The sequence below is a fragment of the Schistocerca nitens genome, chromosome 4 (assembly GCF_023898315.1).
Source record: "Schistocerca nitens isolate TAMUIC-IGC-003100 chromosome 4, iqSchNite1.1, whole genome shotgun sequence".
Classification (NCBI taxonomy): domain Eukaryota; kingdom Metazoa; phylum Arthropoda; class Insecta; order Orthoptera; family Acrididae; genus Schistocerca; species Schistocerca nitens.
Window position 1 is genome coordinate 693094679 of NC_064617.1, and position 25630 is coordinate 693120308.

At 43.2% G+C, this 25630-nt stretch overlaps 1 protein-coding gene across 1 annotated transcript in view; it reads left to right on the forward strand.

Moving 5' to 3' along the window:
- The first annotated feature begins 6410 nt into the window (after positions 1 to 6410).
- Positions 6411 to 25630, forward strand: part of LOC126251939 (MOB kinase activator-like 2) — a 372304-nt gene continuing 353084 nt past the window's right edge. The window contains exon 1 of the mRNA XM_049952694.1: positions 6411 to 6547. Coding sequence (XP_049808651.1) covers positions 6543 to 6547 — 5 coding nt within the window. The 5' untranslated portion in view covers positions 6411 to 6542. The remainder of the gene's footprint in view (positions 6548 to 25630) is intronic.

A 25630-nucleotide genomic window follows, 5' to 3' on the forward strand; every position in this document is an offset into this window, starting at 1 on the left:
TGATAGCTATCTACATAAAGTGTGTTTTTACCGGGACTGACCACTGGAATGATTGTGCTCTCCTGCCATTGCGATGGAAAGATGCCATCGCACCAGATCCAGTTGAAGATGATGAGGAGATGTCACTTTTAGTTGGACGAGAGATGTTTAACCATCTGACTGTGGATCCGATATGGCCCAGGAGCTGTGTGCAAGGGCACTGAGGAGCTCCCATAATGTAAATGGGGTGTTATAAGGTTTACTGTGGCGTGTAGTGAATGAGATGACTTTCGCTTCCATCCGCCATTTGAGAGTGCGAAAGGCTGGAGGTTAAGTCTCCAACACAGAGGCTCAAACATAGTGCTCAGCAAAGTGTTTGGCAATCACGTTTGCATCGGTAGATAACACGCCATCGATGGTAACGCCAGGGACAACTGTTGGGGCCTGGTACCCAAAAACAAGTCTGATCTTTGTCCAGACTCAGGAAGGTGATGTATGGCACCCAATGGGCGAGGCCAGTCTTTTTATAAGCTGGTGAACGAGGGCATGGAGCCGCTTAAAAGCTATTAGGTGCTCCAGAGATGGGTGCCGTTTATGCTTCTGTAGAGCCCACCTACACTCTTTAATGGCCTCAGCAATGCCGGGAGCATCCCAAGGAACAAGGTATCGCGTTTTCTGCAGCAGAAACGATCATTCTAGTGCCCACTCAACCACCACATCGATGGTACCATGTAGGGGAGATTCAACAGTGACAGCAGAGGTGAGCCGGCCGTGGTGGTCTAGCGGCTCTAGGCGCGCAGTCCGGAACCGCGCGACTGCTACGGTCGCAGGTTCGAATCCTGCCTCGGGCATGGATGTGAGTGATGTCCTTAGGTTAGTTAGATTTAAGTAGTTTTAAGTTCTAGGGGACTGATGACCACAGGTGTTAAGTCCCATAGTGCTCAGAGCCATTTGAACCATTTGAACAGCAGAGGTGAAAGCTTCCCAGTCTGCCTTGTTTAGAGCCCATCTGGGTAGGCATCTGTGGGCATGATGCCGGGGGAGTGAGAGGAAGATGGGAAGTGGTTACTACAACACAAGTCATCATGGACTCTCCTGTAGACAGATGGGAGAAGTCCTGGGCTGCAAAGTGATAAATCAGTGGCTGAATAAGTGCCATGAACCACACTGAAAGGTGTGCGAGCCACAGTATTTAGCAGGCAGAAGTCAAGCTGAGACAGTAAATTTTCGACCTCTCTACCTCGGCCAGTAAGCGTGGTGCCACCCTACAAGGGGTTATGGGCATTAAAATCTCCCAAAAGTAAGAAAGGTTAAGGGAGTTGATGAATCAGTGCAGCCAAGACGTTCAGGGGCACCACGCCATCTGGAGGAAGATATATGTTGTGGACAGTTATTTCTGGTGTCGTCCTTATCCTGAAAGCCACTGCCTCAAGAAGAGTGTGAAGGGGTACAGGTTCCTTACATACTGAGCTCAGGACATAGATGCAAACTCCACTTTGACACACTATTATATTCCCTATGGTTCTTGTAATATCCCCTACAGCCACAGGGGGCAGAGGTCTGCATTGCTGGGAACCAGGTTTCCTGGAGGGCAATGCAGAAAGCAGGTGTAAAACTTAACAGTTGCCGTAGCTCAGCCAGGTGGTGGAAGAAACAGCAGCAATTCCACTGGAGGATGACGTTTTCATGAGGCAGGGAAGGCATGAAAGGATCAACACCTCAGGGTCACCTGCTGCCAATGATTTAGTTCCTGAGGAATCTATATCCAATGCGTCTAAGGGTCTGGCGAGATCTAGGTCCTCAGTGGATGCCAGAATCTCCACCTCTCCCTCAGGTGCAGAGCTTGTAGGTAGCGGTGGTGTGGATACCATGGCAATTTTCTTGTTGTTAGGGGTATTCTTTTTTGATTTCTCTCACTGCTCCTTGGGTTTCTCTGGCTGGGAGGGCTTCTTTGATTCAGTCTCCAGGACTGAGGATGATCGTGAAGTCCTACGACCGTCTGCTTTTGGGCACTTCAGCCACTGGTGGGTGTCATCTTTCCCATAGTAGAAAACTGGGAAGGGAGGGATCGGAGGAACCCAAGGGACCCCTTCCTAGTGAGAGTAGCTGAAGAAGACTTGTACTTCTCTGGCTGAGAAATGGGGACTGATGTCCCCGATGGTTGGGGGGGCAGTGCTCCTGAGGTAGGGGTGCGGGAGCAACAGGTAGGGAAGTGCCCCCCACCATCAAGGGAGCAGATGTAGTCTTGAGACTCTGAGAGCTGACAGGAACTGACTGAACAGATGGGGCTAGAACTGTTCTCGTAGTGGCGGCATAAGATGATGTCGGAGGTACAGGATGTAGGTGGTCAAATTTCCTCTTAGCATCCGTGTAGGTCAGTCTGTCCAGGGTCTTGTATTCCATGATTTTCCATTCCTTCTGGAAAACCCTGCAGGCTGGTGAGCAAGGGGAATGGTGCTATCCGCAGTTGTCACAGAGAGGAGACGGGGCACATGAAGTATTGGGACGTGATGGACGTCCACAGTCGCGACGTATGACACCGGAAGTACAAAGGGAAGACATATGCCCTAGCTTGCAACACTTAAAAGTACCGCATCAGGGGAGGAATATATGGCTTGACATCACACTGGTATACCATCACCTTGACCTTCTCAGGCAATGTGTCACCCTCGAAGGCCAAGATGAAGACACCGGTGGCAATCTGGTTATCCCTCGGACCCCGATGGACACGCCAGACGAAATGAACACCTTGCCACTCTAAATTGGTGCACAGCTCGTCATCAGATTGCAAAAGAAGGTTCCTGTGGAATATAATACCCTGGACCATATTTAAGCTCTTATGGGGCTTAATGATAACAGAAACATCCCACAACTTGCCACAAGCGAGTAATGCCCGTAATTGGGCAGAGGATGCTGTTTTTATCAAGACTAACCCTGATCGCATTTTGGACAATCCCTCTACCTCCCCAAACTTGGCCTCTAAATGCTCCACAAAAAACTGAGGCTTTGTTGACATGAAGGATGCCCCATCAGCTCTCATACATACGAGGTACCAGGGGGAGTAAGTTTCAGTGCGATCCTTAGCCTGGCATTCCTCCCATGGTATGGCCAGGGAAGGGAACAATTTGGGGTCATACTTCTTCGCATTGTAGTTGGACCTCGGCCGCTTAGAGGCTGCTGGCGTTGGGCCATCAGCAAGAGATGACGTAGTACACTTCATTGCGTCATATGCCCTGATGCCACCCACTCCGACCAGCGGCCATCTCCATAGAAGCCACCCAGCCACAGCAAAGGTCACCTGGCAGGATGGCCATTGCCAGGAGTCCTGAGGCCCCAGGGTGACAGGCATCTACTCCTTGGTGCACGTGGGGAGTTAATGGTGCAGGCACCAGCAGAGTGACCCCTGTGTAGTCAAGGGGCTACAACCAACAGGGTACATGGCAGCCCCACCACAACGGACTGGCTACTGTGCTCAATATCAGGTGCAAACAAGAAAACAAGTTCATTATCATCATCAGTGAAGAAAACGATACTGCACAGTGGATGGAGGAAAATGCACCCAGGAGGGTGACCTCGCCCAACAGCTGGAGAATGAGAGGAAGTGCAGATCATGTCGACGAAGCATGCGAGAGGCCTCAGTGCATACAGACATGATGCACCATGTAAGGCGCCCTTCCCAATTGGCTTGCTCTTTGGGAGAAGTCGCTGGCCTGGCCACAGGCTGATGCAGTGAACTATACAGAGAAATAAATGAAGTAATATTTAATTCTGTTCTATTGCACCTACCAACATCACGCAGATTCCTCAGGATGGGTGAACCCTACAGTAGATACTCTTGGTGAGATACATTTTTCAAGGTCTTGCGTTTACACTATGCACAGGAGAGCGCACAGAATGGCTCCCTGAGGGAGTCCATTGTTAACTATTGGAAATTTGATGACATTTCCATTGTACTTAAAATAGATTTTTCTTTCTGAGAGCAAAGACTTAAATCCACACATTAGTCTCAGAAGTGAACTGATCGAAGCAAGTTTGCATTCCAATACTGTGATTTTCACATTGTCATAGTCTCCAGCTATACCACAGAAGGCCAAAAACAGGAAAAAAAATTTCATGAAGGTCCACTGAATATCAGTAGTCAAAACCCCTATGTTGACAAGAGCACTCTTTCCCGTCTGAAATTCAAACTGGGTCTGGAGCAGAATATTGTTCCTCTCCATCCACCATTCTAATCTATTTTTAACCATTCTTTCAAGTGGTGTCTAGATCTTACAGTTAGATCTAACAATGGGAAATCCAGGATGGACTAACAATAATATTACGGAAAGGACAGGCGTTGCAGACAGGCACAAAGAAAAGAATGCTGTACATTTAAGCTTTAGGCCACTGGGCCCAGTGGCCAGAGACAGTAGTCATGTGCGTGAGTCGTGCTGGTGGAATACCTTTTGACCAAAGGCTTAAATGTAGCCTGTCTGCGACTCAATGGCTCCTCTATACATTGTGTAGCAATCTATCTTTTTCATAATATTAAAATTAGATCTGCGAGACGTGTAGGTCAACTGTGATAGGAGACCCCTTAGCAAGTCAGCCATCCTAATCATATCACAATTAAATTATTGTCATGTTCAAGTAAATATAATCACTACCATGTGGAGGATGGGGGTTCTATTCCAGATACTGCCGGGGATTTTTCCATGGTGGGAGGACTGGGACAGAGTGCACTCAGCCTTGTGTGAAAACTGAGGAGCAACTTGGATGAGAAATAATAGCTCCAAGATCTGGGAAACTCATAATACGAGGAAGAGCAGAGTGCTGACCATACATCCTCCATACTTCCATCCAAATGCCACCACTGGCAGAGAATGACAAAGCAGCTGGTTGGCAGTGAATGGCTCACCAGGGACATAACGCAGACCTAGATGTAGATAATTGAAATAAACTTTCTCAACTCTGAAGGTTTCAAGAATTGTCCACATTTATGGAGATTGTTGCAATTAGTAGACTGATGGATTCAATTTAGGGAGCTAAACTGCAAAATCATCTGAGCCCATTTCTTAATAAGTGAGCTGAAAATTGTTAAAAAATGACTGATTAGCAGTACCTATAAAACCAATCATTAAAATGCAACATTCACTGGTACCTCATAGCATATTACCATTATCTGAAACATATGATGATAGATTAGTTTTGCAGTTATCAAATCCTGATGATAAACAAACCTTTAATAATAGTTTTACATCCACACACTTATGCCAGAAGTAGGGTTACCAGTATGCCCTCCGGTAGGTGAGAGGCTACCCACTTCTCAGCATATGTTCGCACTACAACGAAGGAATATCTGGACAAACTATGTATGGGGTTAAACTTAAGACACAATAGGTTACTGCAAAATAAGCATTTTGGCTACAGTTTTTAAAACGGTCTATTAATTCGCATTTGTTCTGAGTACTCCACATACACAAATGTGTTTATTGATGGTGGAAAGCACGGATACAATCTTCAGTGTTTTGTAATTTTTCACACCATGCAGATGGAATTCGGCTCCAAAGTCATTTTTCGGAGTAGTGTGCTGAATGTGGGTGATGGAGAAGGAAATTAATTAGGTGAAATCAAAGGCTGATGGGAAGTCCCTTTTTTATACTCATGTACCTTGTAGATACGTTAGTCCAAACTTACAATACTGTATTCCAGGAGAAAGGCGTGGTACATACTCGTCTATGTACTACAACAATAGAGGACCGAGAGGAGCACGACAGCTGACAAAGTATTCAATCAAGATAACAATTTTGTGTCAACACAGAAGGTAATCATGATGGAGAGACAAAGCCGGACAGTGACAAACAACAAGGTGTGGTAAGTGACAGTGATAGTCCAACCAATGGCATACCTCCTTCCTGTCTCCATGTGATGAAGTAGTCTTCACTCAGCTTTGTACATATTTTCGTCCTTTGACACACACACACACACACACACACACTGAAATAAAGCCCCACTAGAATCCAATGTATCACATATTCGATACCTGTGATATTGTTATATCTCCCCTGACAGCAGCAATATACAAATCGGTGTTACCACAGTAAAAATGTTACTCCGTGAATGTTAGTTGTATATGATCCTACGACATTCCAATTACCTTCAGTCGCCTTAGAAATATACTTTAAGTATTTATCTGATACATGCTCCATCTACGAATCTCTCCCACGGGGCAGAAGACGACAACCGGTGTTGTGCAGTCAGTCGGAATTTCTTTCTATACAGCATGCTAACAATAACTAATTAAGAGATGCGCTTCGCTTCCTAGCGCAGCTTCTTACTTCTACCTATTGTGTACACGTAGTGCCAAATTTCTCCGAGAGATCGCTCTGAGCTATTTGTTTTTTTAAGGGAGAATTGTGGGAACATTATTCCTTGGTCAGACGCCATGTTTATTTTTTGTGTGCTGTGGACGGGACGTGTGAAGCAAAATCATTAGTGATTTGGTTTTGTTGGAAAGTGACATTTGAAAAGTCTTCAAACTGGATAGGCTACCCGAATATCTCCGCGATACCGTGGACTGGTTTATGGGGTGAGTGTTCTCAAAAACGTAGAAAATCGCTATATTTTCGAAGTACCTGGTGTCCTCTCCCGTGCAGGGGATGTAAACTGAAATGTCAAGACTCTGGACAGCACTGTTATCACGTTGACAGCACTAAGTATTGTTATGACATTTGAATTAGAGCCTTCATTCGTTCAGTACATTGCTTATATCGATTGTAGTACTGAAGTAGTCGGTACAAAAATAACTTTTCTGCGACATATCCACAGCAGATTATTTTTCCCCAAGAGGAACACAATCAACAATATCACATGAAAGCTTGACATCATAATTGGATAGGTAATAATGATCTGGCACATCAAAACAAACCTCTCGTACCAAGCTTTAATACTTTTGCGAACAAATGCGATTGAATTATAGTATTTGGTATCGTGAAAATTTTGCAATGGAAACGTAAAATGAATAAAAGTTTAGGAAATTGTATGACATGTAACGATTAAACGAAGGTTTCAATTTCATAGCGTTTTTTAATATGTTGTACATCAGAACTGTTGCTGTTACCGTCTCAGTTTGAGCGCTTACTCAGTGGACTTAACAGTTTCAGGTTTTCATCCATTGTTTGAAAAGAATTCCAACTTGTCAAATTACGTCTCATGTTTCATCGAAAGAAAAATTTATGCACCAAATCGTAGCAATACACTTCTTGAATTTCTACGTCTAAAACTCTTGCACGAAATCGTGCTTCGTTTGTAAACATTTGTGTGAGTTTGTGGATGAGGTAACTGCCAAGTCTTTGTGTTTGTAAAACGGCCCTTGGACTTTTGTACCAAGTAAAATTCTTCATCAATAATGGGGAAGGTACTGCATTTTTTCGTTTTCATGTATCTATGAAGAAGGAGATTTGATTTCCTGGCCGCCTTGCTAACTTGTGTTTTGCTTGCCTTATAATGCTTTTAATGACGATATTTTACATTCTTGGAAGGTTTTTGTATATTCTGTGTGACTCACTTCGGTATATTTACATGAGATATGAAAAAATAACACGCAGAAACCCATTTCCCAATGTAGCAGCAAATATATTTCATGTCCCTGCTTATGTTGGGGACAGCGTAACTGATGTAAAACGTTGTATGGTGTAATTCATTCCTCATCGTGGCCTTGCCATATACTTCTAAAGAACCTTTCTGTTGTTATTCCAAATTGATAATATTAAACAACTCGTATTCTGTATACAAGTCGTATAATGGTGTTTTGAAACCAATATTTGTAGGAAACTGAGTATTCAAGAGAGTGTTGTTGATCTAAATTGACATCATTAAGATGTTTTTCGTTTCGTAACTCAAGTTATCCACTCACTCCTTTGAGGTTACTGAATTTCTATTTGTTGATGCAGTTCAACAAAGGATTTAGGAATTCAAATCTGTGCCAAAAATAAAATAATCTAATTTGCATTTTTTGTAGCAAGAAGGAGGTACGTTTTGAATGCCATTGCTGTTTTGCTCTGAGGAACTTGGTATCAAGTAATTGTCTGCAAAGTGGACTTGTTGCAGATACACAAGCATGTGTTTATAAATAGCAACATTGTCATAATAGTGTTAATTATGACGACAATAAAATTAATAGTATGCAAAAACTGTAGCAGAAATGAATGTAAGATGGAAGGGAAAAAAGTCCTTTTCCTTTGTTGAACATTTGTGATAGGATAAAAGTATGTGAAGGGCAATTTGCTGCATTTCAGAGTTCGTGTTTTTATCATTCTAGTTGGGTACACAGATTATTTATTGTGGATTGCCTCATAGCTTTGAGGTGCCACTGTCTCCATTCTCTTTCACTTACAAAAAGGTCTTGCACAAATTATGTCAGACTAAGTTGCAAATGTGGGAAAGAGATGTGGTTATGAGTGTCTTGTAAATATAGCCTAGATGGTTTTCAGAAATCAAATTTGATTCACAGGCAGAGCTATGTGTGGGTTAACATGCGAGAGCTCTAACAATAAAAGCCTTCAGTACAGCACTTGTTTCTCATTAAGATGAACAAGTGAACATACTTTTCAAGTTATCCATGAAAACTTTTGCGTGCGTATACTGAGCAGTCTGTAAGCTTATAAGAATATATCCATGTTTTGCATGGTTCTTGAACACTAGACTTTTTACGCACAAGGTTTGTTATTATGATAAGGCAGACATTGCCATAAAGCCATGTATATCTAAGTTTCATCATGTAATGGTCGGTACCTGTTAATAAAGCTTGAGTTAGTTTGTGAAATATCTTCAGTGTAAGTACTATCAGGAATAACACACTAATGCAGCCTTTCATTTTTCGTGAAGAGCAATGTATTTTCTGTAATTTTATGTGAGAAACGGTTAGTTCAGTTAGGAAATAGCAGCTTTTGCCTATTTTGTGCCAATCTCATCGACTTCCAAACTAAGGAGAAGTTAAATGTTTGACAAATACTTCAGCATAGCTGATCTATTTTTCTGACAATACCTTTCTGTTAAAATTGTTGGTATACATTTGTACGTTAAAACATGTTGTTCAGAAAGTAAGACCGAGCAGCAGTTTATTGTGCAGTTTCACCTCCCTTGCAGGATTATTACAAATCTACCACTATTTAATGGATGCCCTAATATTATGCAGTTGGCCACCCACCAAAGTTAGCTGTGAAATGTACAGATGCTTCATGTCATTCTATTTTCTTAGCTGAAACTGATTATTTGTTGTTTCTAATGTTCTAGTTCTGTAGGGGAAGAAAAGGCAACTGAATGAATCAGTAGAACAATTGACTGTATAATAAATATGGTTTGCCCCGCATTGGTACATAAGCAGTAACTGAAACACACATGCTGTTATGCCACAGAATAAATTCACCTGGTATAGAGGAGGGGGTCTTCTTCTTCAAATGTGTATTTACGTAACATATTTTATTCGTATTGAATAAAAGTGGAGCAGGAAATGGTTCTACAACAGTATGAAACTTACATGTTAATAAAATGTTTCATTAAAGAATTATTCCGTGTAAATTACAGGCAAAAGTTGTCATTTTTATTGTGTTTACTGTAGCAAGTTTTTGAAAGTTCGAGGCTAACCCTGTTGGATTGGGCCATCAACTAACTGAGTCTAATATTACTATTCTCATTAGTCCAGTTTTCACTGTTGTTGGCAACAGAAAATATATAGCTACTTATTAGTTATTTTCCATGTTGGGAAATGACTTCTGTGCATCAGAGACTTGAGTCCATATGAACTTTGTTTGTAGAGCTGTTTTGCTGTTCATTTCATATTAATTTTTCATTCCACTGACAGTTTTGTACAGCTGCACTCTCAGGTGGTATATTATGTGGTGTACATTTTGGTGCAGTTTCCTACTTAACTCACTATAAATAAAACTTCCTGGCAATTAAAACTGTGTGTCTGACCAAGACTCGAATTCGGGACCTTTGCCTTTCATGGACAAGTGCTTTACCATCTGAGCTACCCAAGCACGACTAGTTCTGCAAGGTTCACAGGAGAGCTTCTGTAAAGTTTGTAAGGTAGGAGACTAGGTACTGGCAGAAGTAAAAGCTGTGAGGACAGGGCGTAAGTCGCGCTTGGCTAGCTCAGATGGTAGAGCACTTGCCCGCAAAAGGCAAAGATCCCGAGTTTGAGTCTCAGTCCAGCACACAGTTTTAATCTGCCAGGAAGTCTCATATCAGCGTACACTTTGCTGCAGAGTGAAAATCTCATTCTGGAAACATGACTAGAACTAATTCACCAACACAGTAGGTCTACTCAGAATAAGAATGAGATTGTGTTTTTGCCAAAACATTTAGCAGAACAGATAATACATTCCTCACAACAAAGAAAACATTATATTTATGCAATTTTTCTACATTCCTTGCAAAGACAAATGTCAGATGTGTACCGGTATACATTTCTTGATTAAAATATTGTTATATCACCCTATCTTTTTTCTGTATGTTTTGACTCTGTAGTTTCATGGTTGATTTGCTCAGTGTGTCTTCTTTCCTCCCCCACGTTGTGAGAGCTGGTCAAATGGTTTAAGACACTGGACTGTTATTCAGAAGGATTGTAGTTCAAATCCTGCTCTTGCACCCCATTTTGCTAGGTTTCCCCAAATTGGTTAAGGCAAATACCAAGATAGTTCTGTGTCTACAGTCTGCCAACCACTGTGACTTGTATGGCAGAGGGTACTTTCCATTGTACTAGCCTACGTATTAGAGCTTCTTGTTCCATTTATGTAGGAGCACAGGGAGAATGATGAGCCTGTGCGTGCACTGTTACTCAAATCTTGTCTTCTTGATCCCTACAGGAGCCATACTTAGGAGGATGTAGTGTATGCCTAGATTCTTCATGTTTAGCTGAATCTGAAAAGTTCAGATGTCCATTGGATATTTCTTTTGAAAGGAGCACTGCTGATTTCCTTTCCCACCTGTCACCCAACCTGAGCTTGTTCTATATCTCAAATGACTTAATATTTCTCCCTTTTCTTCTTTTTTCTCAATACTGTGTCATTTTATCACACAATCTGGTTCTCGATATTTCCTTGATCTAAGTTTTGATACTGGTGTCATTCCACTGATGGTGCACCATCATTTTGGACCTATCTTGCATTGTTGTGTGTGGATTTTGTTCACCTTTTGCAACTGCTTTCCAGTCTTCCTGATTTCGTTTAGCCTGTTGTTCCTGGTTAAGCATGTTTTGTTGCATATCTTTGTGGTCAAGATGTTGTTTATCCAAACTCTTTTTGTGCTCCAGGTGTAAATGCAAATCAGCTTTTTTTCCAGGCATTATGTTTTAAATCCTCTCCCTTATGTTGACTGTGTCTATTTCATTTTACTTACTGTTTCTGATAGCTAACATTGCATATCGTAGTTTGGTATTATTCAATAAGTTCGTCTTTCCATAGGTTGTATTTACAACATATCATAAGTTCTGTAGTCAGTTCTAGTCTTCTTCATATATAGATCACCCATTATGTTTCTCCTGGTACTGGAATCTCTGTGTATTCAGTACCACTTCAGCTTCAATCTTCCAGATGGTCTGTGCATCTGATACCTTACTGTATGGAGGACAAGTAACACTGATATTACAGCTAGACTTCCAGTGCAAGTCATTCATTCTTGTATAATAATGACATATCTTCAGCAAAGGCTAGATAGTTCACTGAATGTTGTGCTTTATCTTGTAATCAGTTTGAAGACCTTTTAAAAGTCACAGTTTTTTTCTTCATTGCTTGGAACACTTAATCCAGAACCAGTTTGAACAGAAATGGTGAGAGCCTAATTTTTGGCAAACTCCTGTCCTTATTTCAGCACTGAGCTGTGGTACTTGACCCTAGCAGCTGTATCTTCCATTGTGTCAGTTCATGTGAGCAGTGATTAATCCTCAGTTTGGGAAAACATTCAGTAGCATATTCCTGTTGACAAAATGATATCTTTGTTAAAAATCAATTACTATAGTTTTACCTTTCCTATGGCTGTGTTGTTATCCTTATGAGCCCAAAGACCCATTTTGTAAAGATGCCCTTGTTTGGAAATCTATCTGATAGTCTCCACTGCTTGACTTGAACTGATATTCCTTCGTGTTCTAGAAAAAGTCCAGATTATCTTGTGTCCTATGTTCAGTAGGAGATGCCTCTGTGGCTATAAAGTACCCTTTAATCGTCTTTCTGGTAAATCGAATAATGAAGGATTCTTTCCAATCTTTTGATTTCTTTTTGCTCATATACATGTCCATTATTATTTTGAATGTCCTCTCTTCTCTAGCCAGATGACCCTGTTTGATTTCTTGTCCATCAGTGCCATCATCACCAGCAGCATTTTTGTTTCTGATAGCTGTAATTGCTTTCACCATTGGTAGTTTGGTGTATGTATAGCTTTTGTTATGCTCCCTCTTGTGTTGCTGTGTTAAACCCTTCGTGGGTGTTGCTGTGATTGGAAGGTCTTTGGCTTATGTAAGCATTTACTCAAATACATCTCTCTCTCTCTCTCTCTCTCTCTCTCTCTCTCTCTCTCTCCCTCTCCCTCTCTCTCTCTCTCTCTCTCCCTCTCTCTCCCTCCCCCCTTTCCACTATCAGGCCATTTCACAAAGAGCCATCTCGCTTCATAGTGTCTTCTCCTCTCGAAGTGGGGGGGGGGGGGGTAGGTGGGTAAGTGACAACTTCTTTGCGACTATCCATGTGGGGCGAGCATTGGATCCCAAGACATTGTAGTACTTGTTCCTTCCCAGTGCTTCTTTGCGAGTATCCATGTGGTGTGAGCATTGGACCCCAAGACATTGTATTACTTCTTCCTTCCCTGTGCTGCAATTTTATTCCCTGACCTTATCTTTTCTCTAACTTATTCTGTAGGACAGGCCTTGTAGGTCATTGATTCTGGCTTTTCCCACTTTGTTCACTGTATTTAACATCAGTGACTTTAGTTCTCTGGTGTTTGCTCACCATATATGGGTTTGACCTCCACCTTAAAATTACAGATTTTGTGCCCATACAGGAAAGGTCGCCAAATACTCAACATGGCAGCCAGTCTGTGCCGAAGGTCATCAGGTACCCATACATTGGTAGATCCCTGACCACACAGGAATTGCACTGTTGATGCACGAGCTGTCACATCTCTTGTCATGCCGAGGAGTAGGTGCCTGTCCATTAAGAAGTATTATGGCGTTGGGTGGTGGTTGTCATACCAGGTGGCCTTTTAACTGCTGAATGACACCTGTGGGGAAAGCCCTTGTTTGTTTTTGGCATCATGAAATGAACTGACAATGTTGTCAGCCAGTGGCTGTGAGGGCTCAGGAGTCTCTCCATTGCCAGTCATATTGATATTAGGATCTTTCCTCCTTGGCCTACCATGGAAGGAAAAAGAAAAAACAAAGTGACTTGTGAGACAGTTATTCCCTCTAATTTCTGGTTTTCTTCCAAACAGATGGAGGCTCATTTCTCTCCGCTAAACCAATGTTCCTTGTGGAGAATATTGAAATCATATTTAGTGAACACCCATAGCAAATTACAAAGTGGTTTCATCTTAATTGAGACATCTAATCCTACCTATTCCCAAGAATTACTGTCTTGTAAACAGTTTGATCATGTATCTATTATCACAATACCCACCAGGAGGTTCAACGCGATACATGAATTAATATTTCATTAGGATCTAATGTTGCAGAGAGACAAGGAAGTGTGCAAACACTCACAAAGAAAAAAAATCTACTTCACACATCATATCCTTCGTGGTCCGCCAGACAACAAGCTAGACTATAGCGCAATCATCCCTGTCTTTGAAGGGAGATTCGTTTCTAGAAAATGTCTGATGTGGAGTTTGACTTGCAATGGGAGCTTTCTGAATGTGCTCAGTGAACAGCCTATGCATGGAAGCTGAGGTTCCTCCCTTGCAGACCAGGCAACAACACTGCTTGCAAATTATACTGTGCTCATTCACAGCGCACCTCAACATCCAAATTATCCTCTCATTTTTCCTAATGCAGTGATCCATTTCCTGCAACAGGGACCCAGATCGTGGATTGCAACTGCAGTCCGTATTCCGTCCCTTCTCACTGGACTTGAATCTTTCCCTCTACCACCTTTTCTCTGGGCCCACTCACATACACTTCCATGGTCCATGTCTCCATCACAGCTTCATCTGGACCTGTTGCAAGGCCCAAAACACTCGGTTCCTCCTGAGACCCTCAGCTGCCAATTTTTGTCTACTTTCAGCCAGGTCTGGGCTCAGAAATAGTCTACACTGATGGCTCAATGGTAACAGTCATGTTGGCTTCACTTATACTCACACTGGATGTTCTGAACAGTGCCCCTTGCTGGATGGCTGCAGTGTTTTCACTGCAGAGATAGTAGCCATCTCTTGCACTCATGAATGTTTCCGCTCCTGCACAGGTGAGTCCTTCCTCTTCTGTAGTGACTCCTTAAGCAGCCTACAAGCTCTCGACCAGTGCTTCTGTCACCATCATTTGGTAATGACTGTCCGGGAGTCTTTTTATGCCCTCGAAAACTGTGGACATTTGGTGGCCTTTATCTGGCCACTGGGACATACCTGAATGCCGGGAAATGATCTTGCTGACAGGCTGGCCGAAGAGGCTACCAGTAAACCAACTCTGGAGATCGGCACACCGAAGACTGAACTCCAATTAGTCTTACACCGTAAAGTTTTCAGGATCTGGAATACCGAATGGCACACCCTAAGTATGGCATATAAATTATGTGCTATAAAGGAACCAGTGAATGTGTGGAGGTCATCCATGCGAGCCACTTGCTGGGACTCTGTTGTCGTTTGCCAACTATGCATTGGCCATACTTGGCTGATCATTGTCACCTCCTCTAATGCGAGAACCCACCCCAGTGTCACTGCAGCTCGAGTGACAAGAGTCCTCATCTTGTTGGACTGTCCCAATCTAGCCACCCTGAAGTGTTGTTTTAATCTTCCTGACACAACCTACAGTGTTAGGTCACAGTGCCTCAGTGTCTGATTTAGTTTTAAGTTTTATTTGAGAGGGGTTTTTTATCACTCAATCTAAGGGTGGGCATCTGGCCTTCTCTCTCAGGCCTTGATGACCCTACATGCATTTTAACTCTTCCTTGCTCCCTCTGGTGCTGTCTGTTTGACGTGGTGTTTGTCTTTCTAGCATCTGTTTTTTCTTGCTTTGTGTTTTTAGGCTCAAGATTTTAGTGTGTTACAGAGTGGATGGCTCATCCTTTTTTATTCTTGCAATCGGCCAGCCCCGGTCATCTGCTATATTGTTTTTACATCTTCTACCATCTTTTCCTTTTAGTTAACATTTTCACTTTTGGCTTGCTTCTTTCGCTTTCTCCTTCAGTGTGGTTAAACACCTTGTTTTATGCATTTTGTTCCATCCCTAGATTTCAACCAATAAGATTCTTCAGGGGTGTGGCTTTAATTCGAGTGTGTGACTAAGGAAAAAGGGACTGTTAACCACACAGTTTAGTCCCTTTAATCTACAAACCAACCAACCAAAATGTCAAAGTGACGCATTACTGCTGTGATATGAAGTCATATTTTGGCCGCAGCAGGCGTGGTGCATTAAATGCCAGTGCTTAGGTCATATGTGTCCCCAATGTACATACAACCTGATTTGTGGTGACTGTGGCCAGCCACTTTGTGGAAATTCACTATGTGCGGTACTACTTGTCTATGTCAGTTGCAGAAACCCTCACCAATCCCTGAAGTGTGCTAATCTATTCAAGGGTCCCCTCTCTCTGGAAACCAATCATGAGACTCCAAATTGATATGGTTCCAATCCCCCCTCCCCCTCCTATTCCCCACTGGTGACAGACATTGATACTGGTGTGTGGTTCCTTGTCCTGTCCCCTTTATGCCTAACTAGGACACCCACGTCATTATGATCTAATGAAGCTGCAATTTATATTGCTATCACCTGCCAGGACCACAACAGTTAGTTTCCTGTTGTTCTGTTATCTGTGTTGCTCTCTAGGAAACACATTTCACTGATGACCATTCGCCAACTCTCCAGTCTTTCTGTACATTGTGTCAGAACTGTTGTGGTCCCAAGAGAGCATGTGGAGGAATTTGTACATTTGTTGACACAGGTTTTGAGACCAGAGAGTGGATTCCCATCCATACCGTGTTGGAAGTAATAGCAATGCGAGTGCAAATGAGGTCCACTGTTACAATTTGTATCACCTATTTACGCACAGGTTTTGTGACCAGAGTGTGGATTCTCCTCTGTACCATGTTGGAAATAATAGCAGTGCAAGTGCAAATGATACCCCCCATTACAATTTGTATCATTTATTTACTTCAAGGAAGGGCACTTACTTACCTTAGATGACCACCTTAATCCAACAACTCTCCCCACCTTTTCTCCTACTTGGGAATTCAAATGTGCACTGCCCCTGGTTATTAAGGGCCTTCTGAATTGATTAGCATGTTTCCAATTTTAATTTCTCTCTTCTCAGTGACGTTACTCATAAGCTACAGTGCCGACCATGGCACCTTTGTAGCTGTTTACCTTGATACTTTTTCCCCCAATCTCATGGTTTCTCTACAGTGCTCACCACATGACAGTACTTGTGACAGTGTACACTTTCTTGTGAGCCTGTCAGTCCCTCATTACCTCCCGATGGACCAGTTAACTTGTTGGACTCTTCAAAGAGTTTTGTACTTCAGCCATCACCTTTGTCTCCTCTCTGTCTGACTGCATAGATGGGGTTGTGGGAGGTGTCACCCAAGCTATCATATGTGCCACTGGAATTTCTGTTGTGTTTCTGTAGGCCACCTCTGCCACAAGCCAGTGCTGTAGGGGACATAGACATTGCATCAGCTATTCAGAATTGTCGTAAGGCCCCACAACGTCTCAAGCGACATCCTTCATAGGCTAACCTCTTCACTTTCAAGCAGCTTTACACTAAGGCTCGCTGTCTAAGTGTAAACAGTAATAAGGTAAGCTAGGAGTACTATGTCTACTTCTCGGGAACATATGCCTCTTCATCTTGGATGTGGACCAAGCTTTGTAGTCTCCTGGGACACCTGGATCTGTTGCTTCAGCACGGTGTTTGTTCTGACGTGTTCCTTCTTGCTGAGCACTTTGTTTGCATCCTCTTCTTAGTTGGCAACCTTTCAAACTCGTAAAAGACAAAATGAAGACATCTCCTATCCTTCACCCCATTATGTCAAATTGTACGAGGGCAGTTCAATAAGTAATGCAACACATTTTTTTTTCTGAAACAGGGGTTGTTTTATTCAGCATTGAAATACACCAGGTTATTCCCCAATCTTTTAGCTACACAACACTATTTTTCAACGTAATCTCCATTCAATGCTACGGCATTACACCACCTTGAAATGAGGGCCTGTATGCCTGCACGGGACCATTCCACTGGTCGATGTCGGAGCCAACGTCGTACTGCATCAATAACTTCTTCATCATCCGCGTAGTACGTCCCACGGATTGCGTCCTTCATTGGGCCAAACATATGGAAATCCGACGGTGCGAGATTGGGGCTGTAGGGTGCATGAGGAAGAACAGTCCACTGAAGTTTTGTGAGCTCCTCTTGGGTGCGAAGACTTGTGTGAGGGCTTGCGTTGTCATGAAGAAGGAGAAGTTCGTTCTGATTTTTGTGCCTACGAACACGCTGAAGTCGTTTCTTCAATTTCTGAAGAGTAGCACAATACACTTCAGAGTTGATCGTTTGACCATGGGGAAGGACATCGAACAGAATAACCCCTTCAGCGTCCCAGAATACTGTAACCATGACTTTACCGGCTGAGGGTATGACTTTAAACTTTTTCTTGGTAGGGGAGTGGGTGTGGCGCCACTCCATTGATTGCCGTTTTGTTTCAGGTTCGGAGTGATGAACCCATGTTTCATCGCCTGTAACAATCTTTGACAAGAAATTGTCACCCTCAGCCACATGACGAGCAAGCAATTCCGCACAGATGGTTCTCCTTTGCTCTTTATGGTGTTCGGTTAGACAACGAGGGACCCAGCGGGAACAAACCTTTGAATATCCCAACTGGTGAACAATTGTGACAGCACTACCAACAGAGATGTCAAGTTGAGCACTGAGTTGTTTGATGGTGATCCGTCGATCATCTCGAACGAGTGTGTTCGCACGCTCCGCCATTGCAGGAGTCACAGCTGTGCACGGCCGGCCCGCACGTGGGAGATCAGACAGTCTTGCTTGACCTTGCGGCGATGATGACACACGCTTTGCCCAACGACTCACCATGCTTTTGTCCACTGCCAGATCACCGTAGACATTCTGCAAGCGCCTATGAATATCTGAGATGCCCCGGTTTTCCACCAAAAGAAACTCGATCACTGCCCGTTGTTTGCAACACACATCTGTTACAGACGCCATTTTAACAGCTCCGTACAGCGCTGCCACCTGTCGGAAGTCAATGAAACTATACGAGACGAAGCGGGAATGTTTGAAAATATTCCACAAGAAATTTCCGGTTTTTTCAATCAAAATTGGCCGAGAAAAAAAATGTGTTGCATTACTTATTGAACTGCCCTCGTATAATGAACCATTCGTGTTTTAGAACTATTTTACCTCATGACTCGTTGCACGATAGGGCCCAAGGCCCTGATTGGATTCATAATCAGTTGCTCTGGGCAACATCAGACTGTTACTCAAAGACACCACCTACCCAGGGTCTTCATCTGTATTTGGTTAGAAGATGTTTTTCCTCCACAGTGGTGAGATATGATCATCCCAGTCCTAAACAAGGTAAAAACCTCAAGTCCATCAACAGCTACCAACCAATTAGCCTCATCAAAATGCTCTGTAAACTCCTTTAAAGGATGGTAGTCTGACAATTACGATTGTGGAGCCTTTCATCCTCCTATTAGTGTAATCTCCAGGAGGAAAGATCAACTATCGACCATCTGGCTGGATTGGAATCTGCTACCAGACATGTTTTTTCTAAACATCATCTCATATTTGCAGTCTTTGTTGACCTTGGTAAGGCATATGACAGTGTTTGGTGCCATCTCATTTTACTTACCCTCTTTGACACTGGGGCTTTTGAGGCTTCCCTTTCTTGACTGAACCCTAGCTTCAAGGTGCCGTTTGCAGGGTCTCCAGTAGGATCCTTTCCCATGACTTCCAGTTCTCCCACCAAAAATTGGATTTTCACATTTATTTTTGTTTTCCTGACCTAGAACTCTACTTGGAAACCCAGCACTTTTATGTTATTGCACAGTCCTATGGTACATCTTGATCCAGAACTCTACTGAGTACCCAGCATTTGGATATTATTGCCCAGTCCCAATTTTTGGAACACCTCATTGATAATAAGCTGAGATGGCTCCCCATTGTCAACTAAAAATTACGTGCTCGTGAAAGCTTAACACACACTTCGTGTTTGCCCACACCTCGGGATGCAGATATTGCTACTCTCTCTTATATTTACTGGTCCCTGGTCCCTTCTCTTTTGGACTATGACTACCAGCTGTATCACTCAGTAGTACCTTCAGCTTTGAAATTATTGGACCCACTCCATCACTGTGAAGTAAGATTGGCTACTGGCACCTTCTGAACTAGTCCTGCAGGCAGCGTACTTGCTTGTGTGGGGATTTTCTCTCTTCAGTTCTAATGGTACCAACTCTTGTCCGCCATCATATAAACTGATGGCACTAAAGTCATAGATAGACTGGGATATGCTTTTACATATCCAGCTGATTAGGAATAGCATTTATTGCTGGAAATGAGTAGTGTCATTATCATGGAGTTGCTAGCCATTAACAGAGCATTTAATTTTATTAAACAGAGCTCATTAGACCACGTTTCAATTTGTAGTGACTCAATGTGCAGAACCTTAAAGACGGCTCACATTGTACTAGATTGCTCCCTCCTCTTGGTTCTGTGTGCTAAGCATGGTCTTCTGGATTCTTTGCCCCTCATATTGGCAGATGACTAACAGACAGCTGCTCTGGTTCTCCATTTTCTTCATGAAATTGTTTCTTATTCTCGGATAAATGTTTAATTAGTTTTTGGGATTGGGGCACCTACTGCTGCATACTGGATCTAGGGTGGATACTGGTCTGTGTTCTTTTCCAGGTGCCTTGGTCATTCCTCTTTTAGTCTGTTTTAATCACTTTCAGGTGCAATTAGTTCCCTTATTTCTGCTCCACATTTTTTTGTTTTGTTTTAGATGTAGCACTCTGATGAATATTTTGTCCTGTTCCCCTCTTTAAACATGTTATTGTGGATCAGGGATGTTGCTTGCAGAATCCCAGGTACACTCACCCTTCTACTGACCTGCTTCTTTATTTCACCTTATTTATTATTGTTGATCCAACTAAAGTCCACTATGTTTTTAGCCTTCTCATTTTTACTATTACTTAAATTCTTTCTCTTTTCTGCCATAAATAGTGCTTTTAATGCCTCAATTTTACCCTTCCTACATGCTGTCACAATTCGATCAGATTTCTGGCTGACTTCACTAACCTGGAAGAACCACCACTCGAGCGAGGGGCTAATGACCCCACTGTTTAGTTCCTTAACTGTCAACCCACGTATCTTTTCCTTTCTCTTTGTTTCTCTTTGCATTTCTCATTGTTTAAGTAGCTGTTGTTCTGTCTCATAGATTACAAAGTCCTATTCATTATTCCTTTTCTTATTTCATATATTTTGAATAGACTCGATTGCAGTCTCGCACTCATCAAACCACTACTCATATTTTATTCTTCTGTTACTTTTGGCAAATTACACTGAACAAGCAGAACATTATGACCACCTACCTAATAAGATGTTTGGTTTGTGGGGCACTCAACTGCGTGGACATCAGTGCCCGTGCAAAGTCCCAGTTTTTACCCAGTCCAATTTTTACACAGTCCAGTGTAGCCATTGTCACGAACGATGATGATGATGATGATGATGATGATAGGATGAGGACAACACAAACACCCAGTCCCCGGGTCGAGAAAATCCCCAACCCGTCCAGGAATCGAATCCAGGACCGCGTACCTAATAGCTGGTATATCCACATTGGCACAGATAACAGTGGCGACGCATCAGGGCATGGAAGCAGTGAGACCTTGGTAGGTTGCCAAAGGGAATTGGCACCTCATCTGCACACAAGAGTCACCTAATTTCCAAAAATCCCGGGGAGTGGGGCGATGAGCTCTGACTCCACTTTCAATCACGTCCCGGATGTGTTTGATCGGGTTCAGATGTGGTGAGTTGGGGCAGAACAGCATATCAGTTGGAACTTACCTTTGTGTTCTTCAAACTACGTCATCACACTCCTGGCCTTGTGACATGGCGCATTATCTTGTTGACAATTGCTACTGCCATTGGGGAACATGACCGTCATGAAGTTTACGATACTCCTTGGCTATCATGGTGCCTTGCACGAGCTCCACTGGATCTATGGAGGCATAATGTAGCTGCCACCAGTTTGTCTCCATCCCACAGTACAGGTATCAAGGAGCCATTTTCCTGGAAGACGGCGGATTCACGCCCTGGTGATGAAGAAGGTATCAGGATTTATCAGACCATGGAACACTGCCACTGCACCAACATCCAGTGTCAGTAGGGAGCAGCGTCAGAAGGAAGCAACGACAGAAGACCATATCGATTTGCAGAGAGATCTGCAGAGGATTGATGAATGGTGCAAGGTCTGGCAGTTGACCGTGAACGTAAATAAATGTTGCACATTGCACATAATTAGGAAATCCAATACTGTATGAAACGTCGCTGTTTCTATGTCTTCTTCCCACATTATGGTCATTTCTTCTTTTGCGGTACGGTTCACACGCCTTTCCTGTTAAAAACGAATAATGTTCCTCTATTGGAAAGCTGTAGTAGAATCAGTAGCATTACACGAGTCCAAAGAGTGCAACAAATGTTTTCAGTTTCATGTTAGCTGACCGATTAATCGATAGGTAGTTTACGAGTGAAAACTTCAATATACTGTCACTTGATACAAAACATTGCAAGGTCCGTGCTAACCCAAAGTTATAGTTTCGACATTGACACGCGATCACATTCACTCGTTATAGTCGGCTTATGATAGTTAACGGAATCCAACAGCAAACAGAGAACAAACGGTTATACATGAAATGTATTCGCAGTTGCGGATGTGGATAACCATCAGCAGTATAATGGAATGACGACAATGAAAATTTGTGCCGGTTCGGGGCTCGATCCCGGATTTCCCTCTTATCGCGAGTGGTCGCCTTACTATTTGGCTATCCGAGCACAACTCGCGGCCGGACAGAAACTTCTATGTGTCGTCAACCATATGTCTGCCACCTGTACTCGTACATCCATTGTATATTTTCCCGCACAGGCGAGACATTTTACTTGAAAATCGCTTGCCTGGTGTCGGTGAATAAATACGACATTGTAATGCCTGTTTTTTTTTTTTTTTTACCGAGTTACGATGCAAAATTTCTTCAGACATGAATGCCGACAGCCTGAACGACTTACAACTAGCTACTGCATCCGTACGCATGCGTCATGCGAGACATCACATAAGCTACCGTCTCTTACATAGGCGTGATGCACGGCGCTACTCCTCACGTATAACTGCATTATTGTTGACAGAGTGCTAGAAACTGGATGTACTGTAAAATATGTAGGAAGAATTATCTAGAGCGACGGTAAATGGAATGACCACATTAAACCAGTAGTAGGAAAAGCAGATGGCAGACCGAGATTCATGGGGAAAATCATAAGAGAATGTACGTCATCCACGAAGGAAATGGCTTACAAGGCGCTTGTTCGACCGGCTCTTGAGTATTCTTCCTCAATCTGGGATTCTTACCAGGTGGTACTGATTTAAGGGATAGAGAAGATCCAACGAAAAGCGTCGCGTTTCGTCACGGCATCGTTTAATCGCCACAAGAGCGCGACAGAGATGCCCAACAAACTCCAGTGGCAGACGTTACAAGAGAGTCGCTGTTTGCTATTGAAATTTCGAGAGCGCACACGCCGGCCGCTGGTAGCCGAGCGGTTCTGGCGCTACAGTCTGGAACCGCGCGACCGCTACGGTCGCAGGTTCGAATCCTGCCTCGGGCATGGATGTGTGTGTTGCCCTTAGGTTAGTTAGGTTTAAGTAGTTCTAAGTTCTAGGGGACTTATGACCTCAGCAGTTGAGTCCCATAGTGCTCAGAGCCATTTGAACCATTAGAGCGCACACCCCGGGAAGAGCCGGACAACGTATCAATTCCTCCTACGTATATATCACGAAATGACCACGACGAGCCTCATACAGAGGCTTACCGACGGCAATAATTCTTTCCACGCGCCATTCACGAGTGGAGCAGGGAAGAGGGGGTTATTGTAAACGCAGAAATTAAAAAAATTATATCCTTGCGGTGACCAACGAAAAGCTGATATTATTTTGTATTTACTTCCATTTGTTCCTTCGTTTTTGTTTACAGACTTTATTTAGTGAAGAAAACGTAGACCATTTACTGGTAGCGATGCAGTTCGGAACTTCGTACTCATTTACTTGTGACGCAATACGGTAGGTTTTCGTTGTATTGTACCTTGCAATAAACGAGCGGAGATCCTGGGACTGGTAAATAAAATCTTACCTCAGTGTAAATACGTAATTGTCTACCACAATGCAAAAAAACACTGCCTGACTGACACAAGACTCGAACCCTTAAGCCCCACGCGTTAAAGTCGGAGCCACACCGACGTAATTATTTGGGTTGAGATGATCAGGCGCGGCAGACGGATAGGCCCAACCGCTGCACGTGCGTCGAGGTACGTCATCTGGTGAAGCCACATATTCAGTGGATGCTGAGGTATTTGCCGACATTTGCGGCTCCGTGTGCCTTTATATTACATGTTATCTACATCGCTTCGGCTTCTTTTAAATGTTAATAAGAACCATCCTGTATAATTTGTCCAGAAATTACGAACAGCAACTCCTGTTACAAGTCCATATGAAATTGCTTTGTTGGAGTGTCCTTAGAGGTCCAAATCATTGCCAGAATGGCGTCAATTCTGTACTGTAATATTAAAGAATTTGGGAGAATTTACGGCTCTGTTTCATTTTCTTTTTAAGCCGTCTTCCTAAGCAATACTTTGAGGCACGCTGACGATAGCATATTTGAAATGTAGAGTAAATTTTGGTTTGTTTTTGCAGGCTGCAGGTAGTGCTTTCTCCTGAGTGATGGCAAGACTTAGGTAGTGATCTAGGACTCAAAATAAATGTGGAGTCATGTGCTTTTTCATCATTTTACGATTTGCTGTTATTGCTGTACTTAGTTAATCCTAGGCATTATATTGCATTTTCTCCGGGATAAGGATGGGTAAGGGAACAAAGTTTTCATTGGACCAATGACATTATGTAACTGGCCACCCAATCTTGGTATTTTCTGATATGTGCAGAATGATGCTGTATATAAGCACTCACTCCGTCTTCAGGCCACGAGTGGCCTACCGGGACCATCCGACCGCCGTGTCATCCTCAGAGGAGGATGCGGATAGGAAGTGCTTGGGGTCAGCACACCGCTCTCCCGGTCGTTATGACGGTATTCTTGGCCGAAGTCGCTACTATTCGGTCGAATAGCTCCTCAATTGGCATCACGAGGCTGAGTGCACCCCGAAAAATGGCAACAACGCATGGCGGCTGGATGGTCACCCATCCAAGTGCCGGCCACGCCCAACAGCGCTAACTTTCGGTGGTCTCACGGGAACCGGTGTATCCACTGCGGCAAGGCCGTTGCCCTATGCTGTATATAAGAATATGACAAATTCACGTATCAAATAAAATGTCGGTCAGACCTTGGTTAATGAAGATCTGGAGGTTAACGCAGTAAAATTACTTTTCTGCAATTTACTGTGGCGTTTCGTGTAAGACTCTAGCTCCGTCACCGACGGTGCGCGACGGGAAGCAACCGCGGGAAATCTGCAATCATCGGGTGACGGTCCAGCACGTTGCTCAGACATATAGCAAGTGGCTTGCCGTTTTCAACCGGGAACGACGTAGACGAGTTGGGAGCAACACTGGGAAAAAAGTCGCAGAAAATTGCCGAGTCATTTAGGACTACACACTCGTGTGTCAATAACACCTGCCCACATAGCTGTGCGTGGACTCAAACTGAAACCTCACAAAGTAAAGGCAGTGCTTCAGCTGATTAATACAGATACTGTTGCTCGACTTCAGTATTGTAACTGGCTATTGCAGTCTGTGCGTGCTGGAGAGGTTGATCCTGAAGCGTAATTGCCTTTTTTTCCCCATGAAACACCGCTGCATTTGTCAGAACAATCGACGTTGGAGTTCTGAAAATGCTCATCAGTTAAATCAAGACCCTATGCATGATTTGGAAACGACGTTGTGTCCCAATCAGTATAATATGAATTATAGAACCGACCTTTTCCCACCAAACTAATTTTTTATATGTACGTGCACAACACACAGCACCTTACACTGCAATTTTTTTCGGAGGAATAACAACTAACGGAAAGACAATGCAAAAGCACACACACCGGCATGCGTCTGTTATGAGAATAATGCCACTTAAACGCCAGAATGAGATAGGTCGTATCGAATTAGCCGGTGTTTAGTAAACACACATGAATATATCAGTCATTATAAACATTGATTTTTACAACACAAGGACTGAATGAACCTATTTTCTATATCGTTGCTCTGT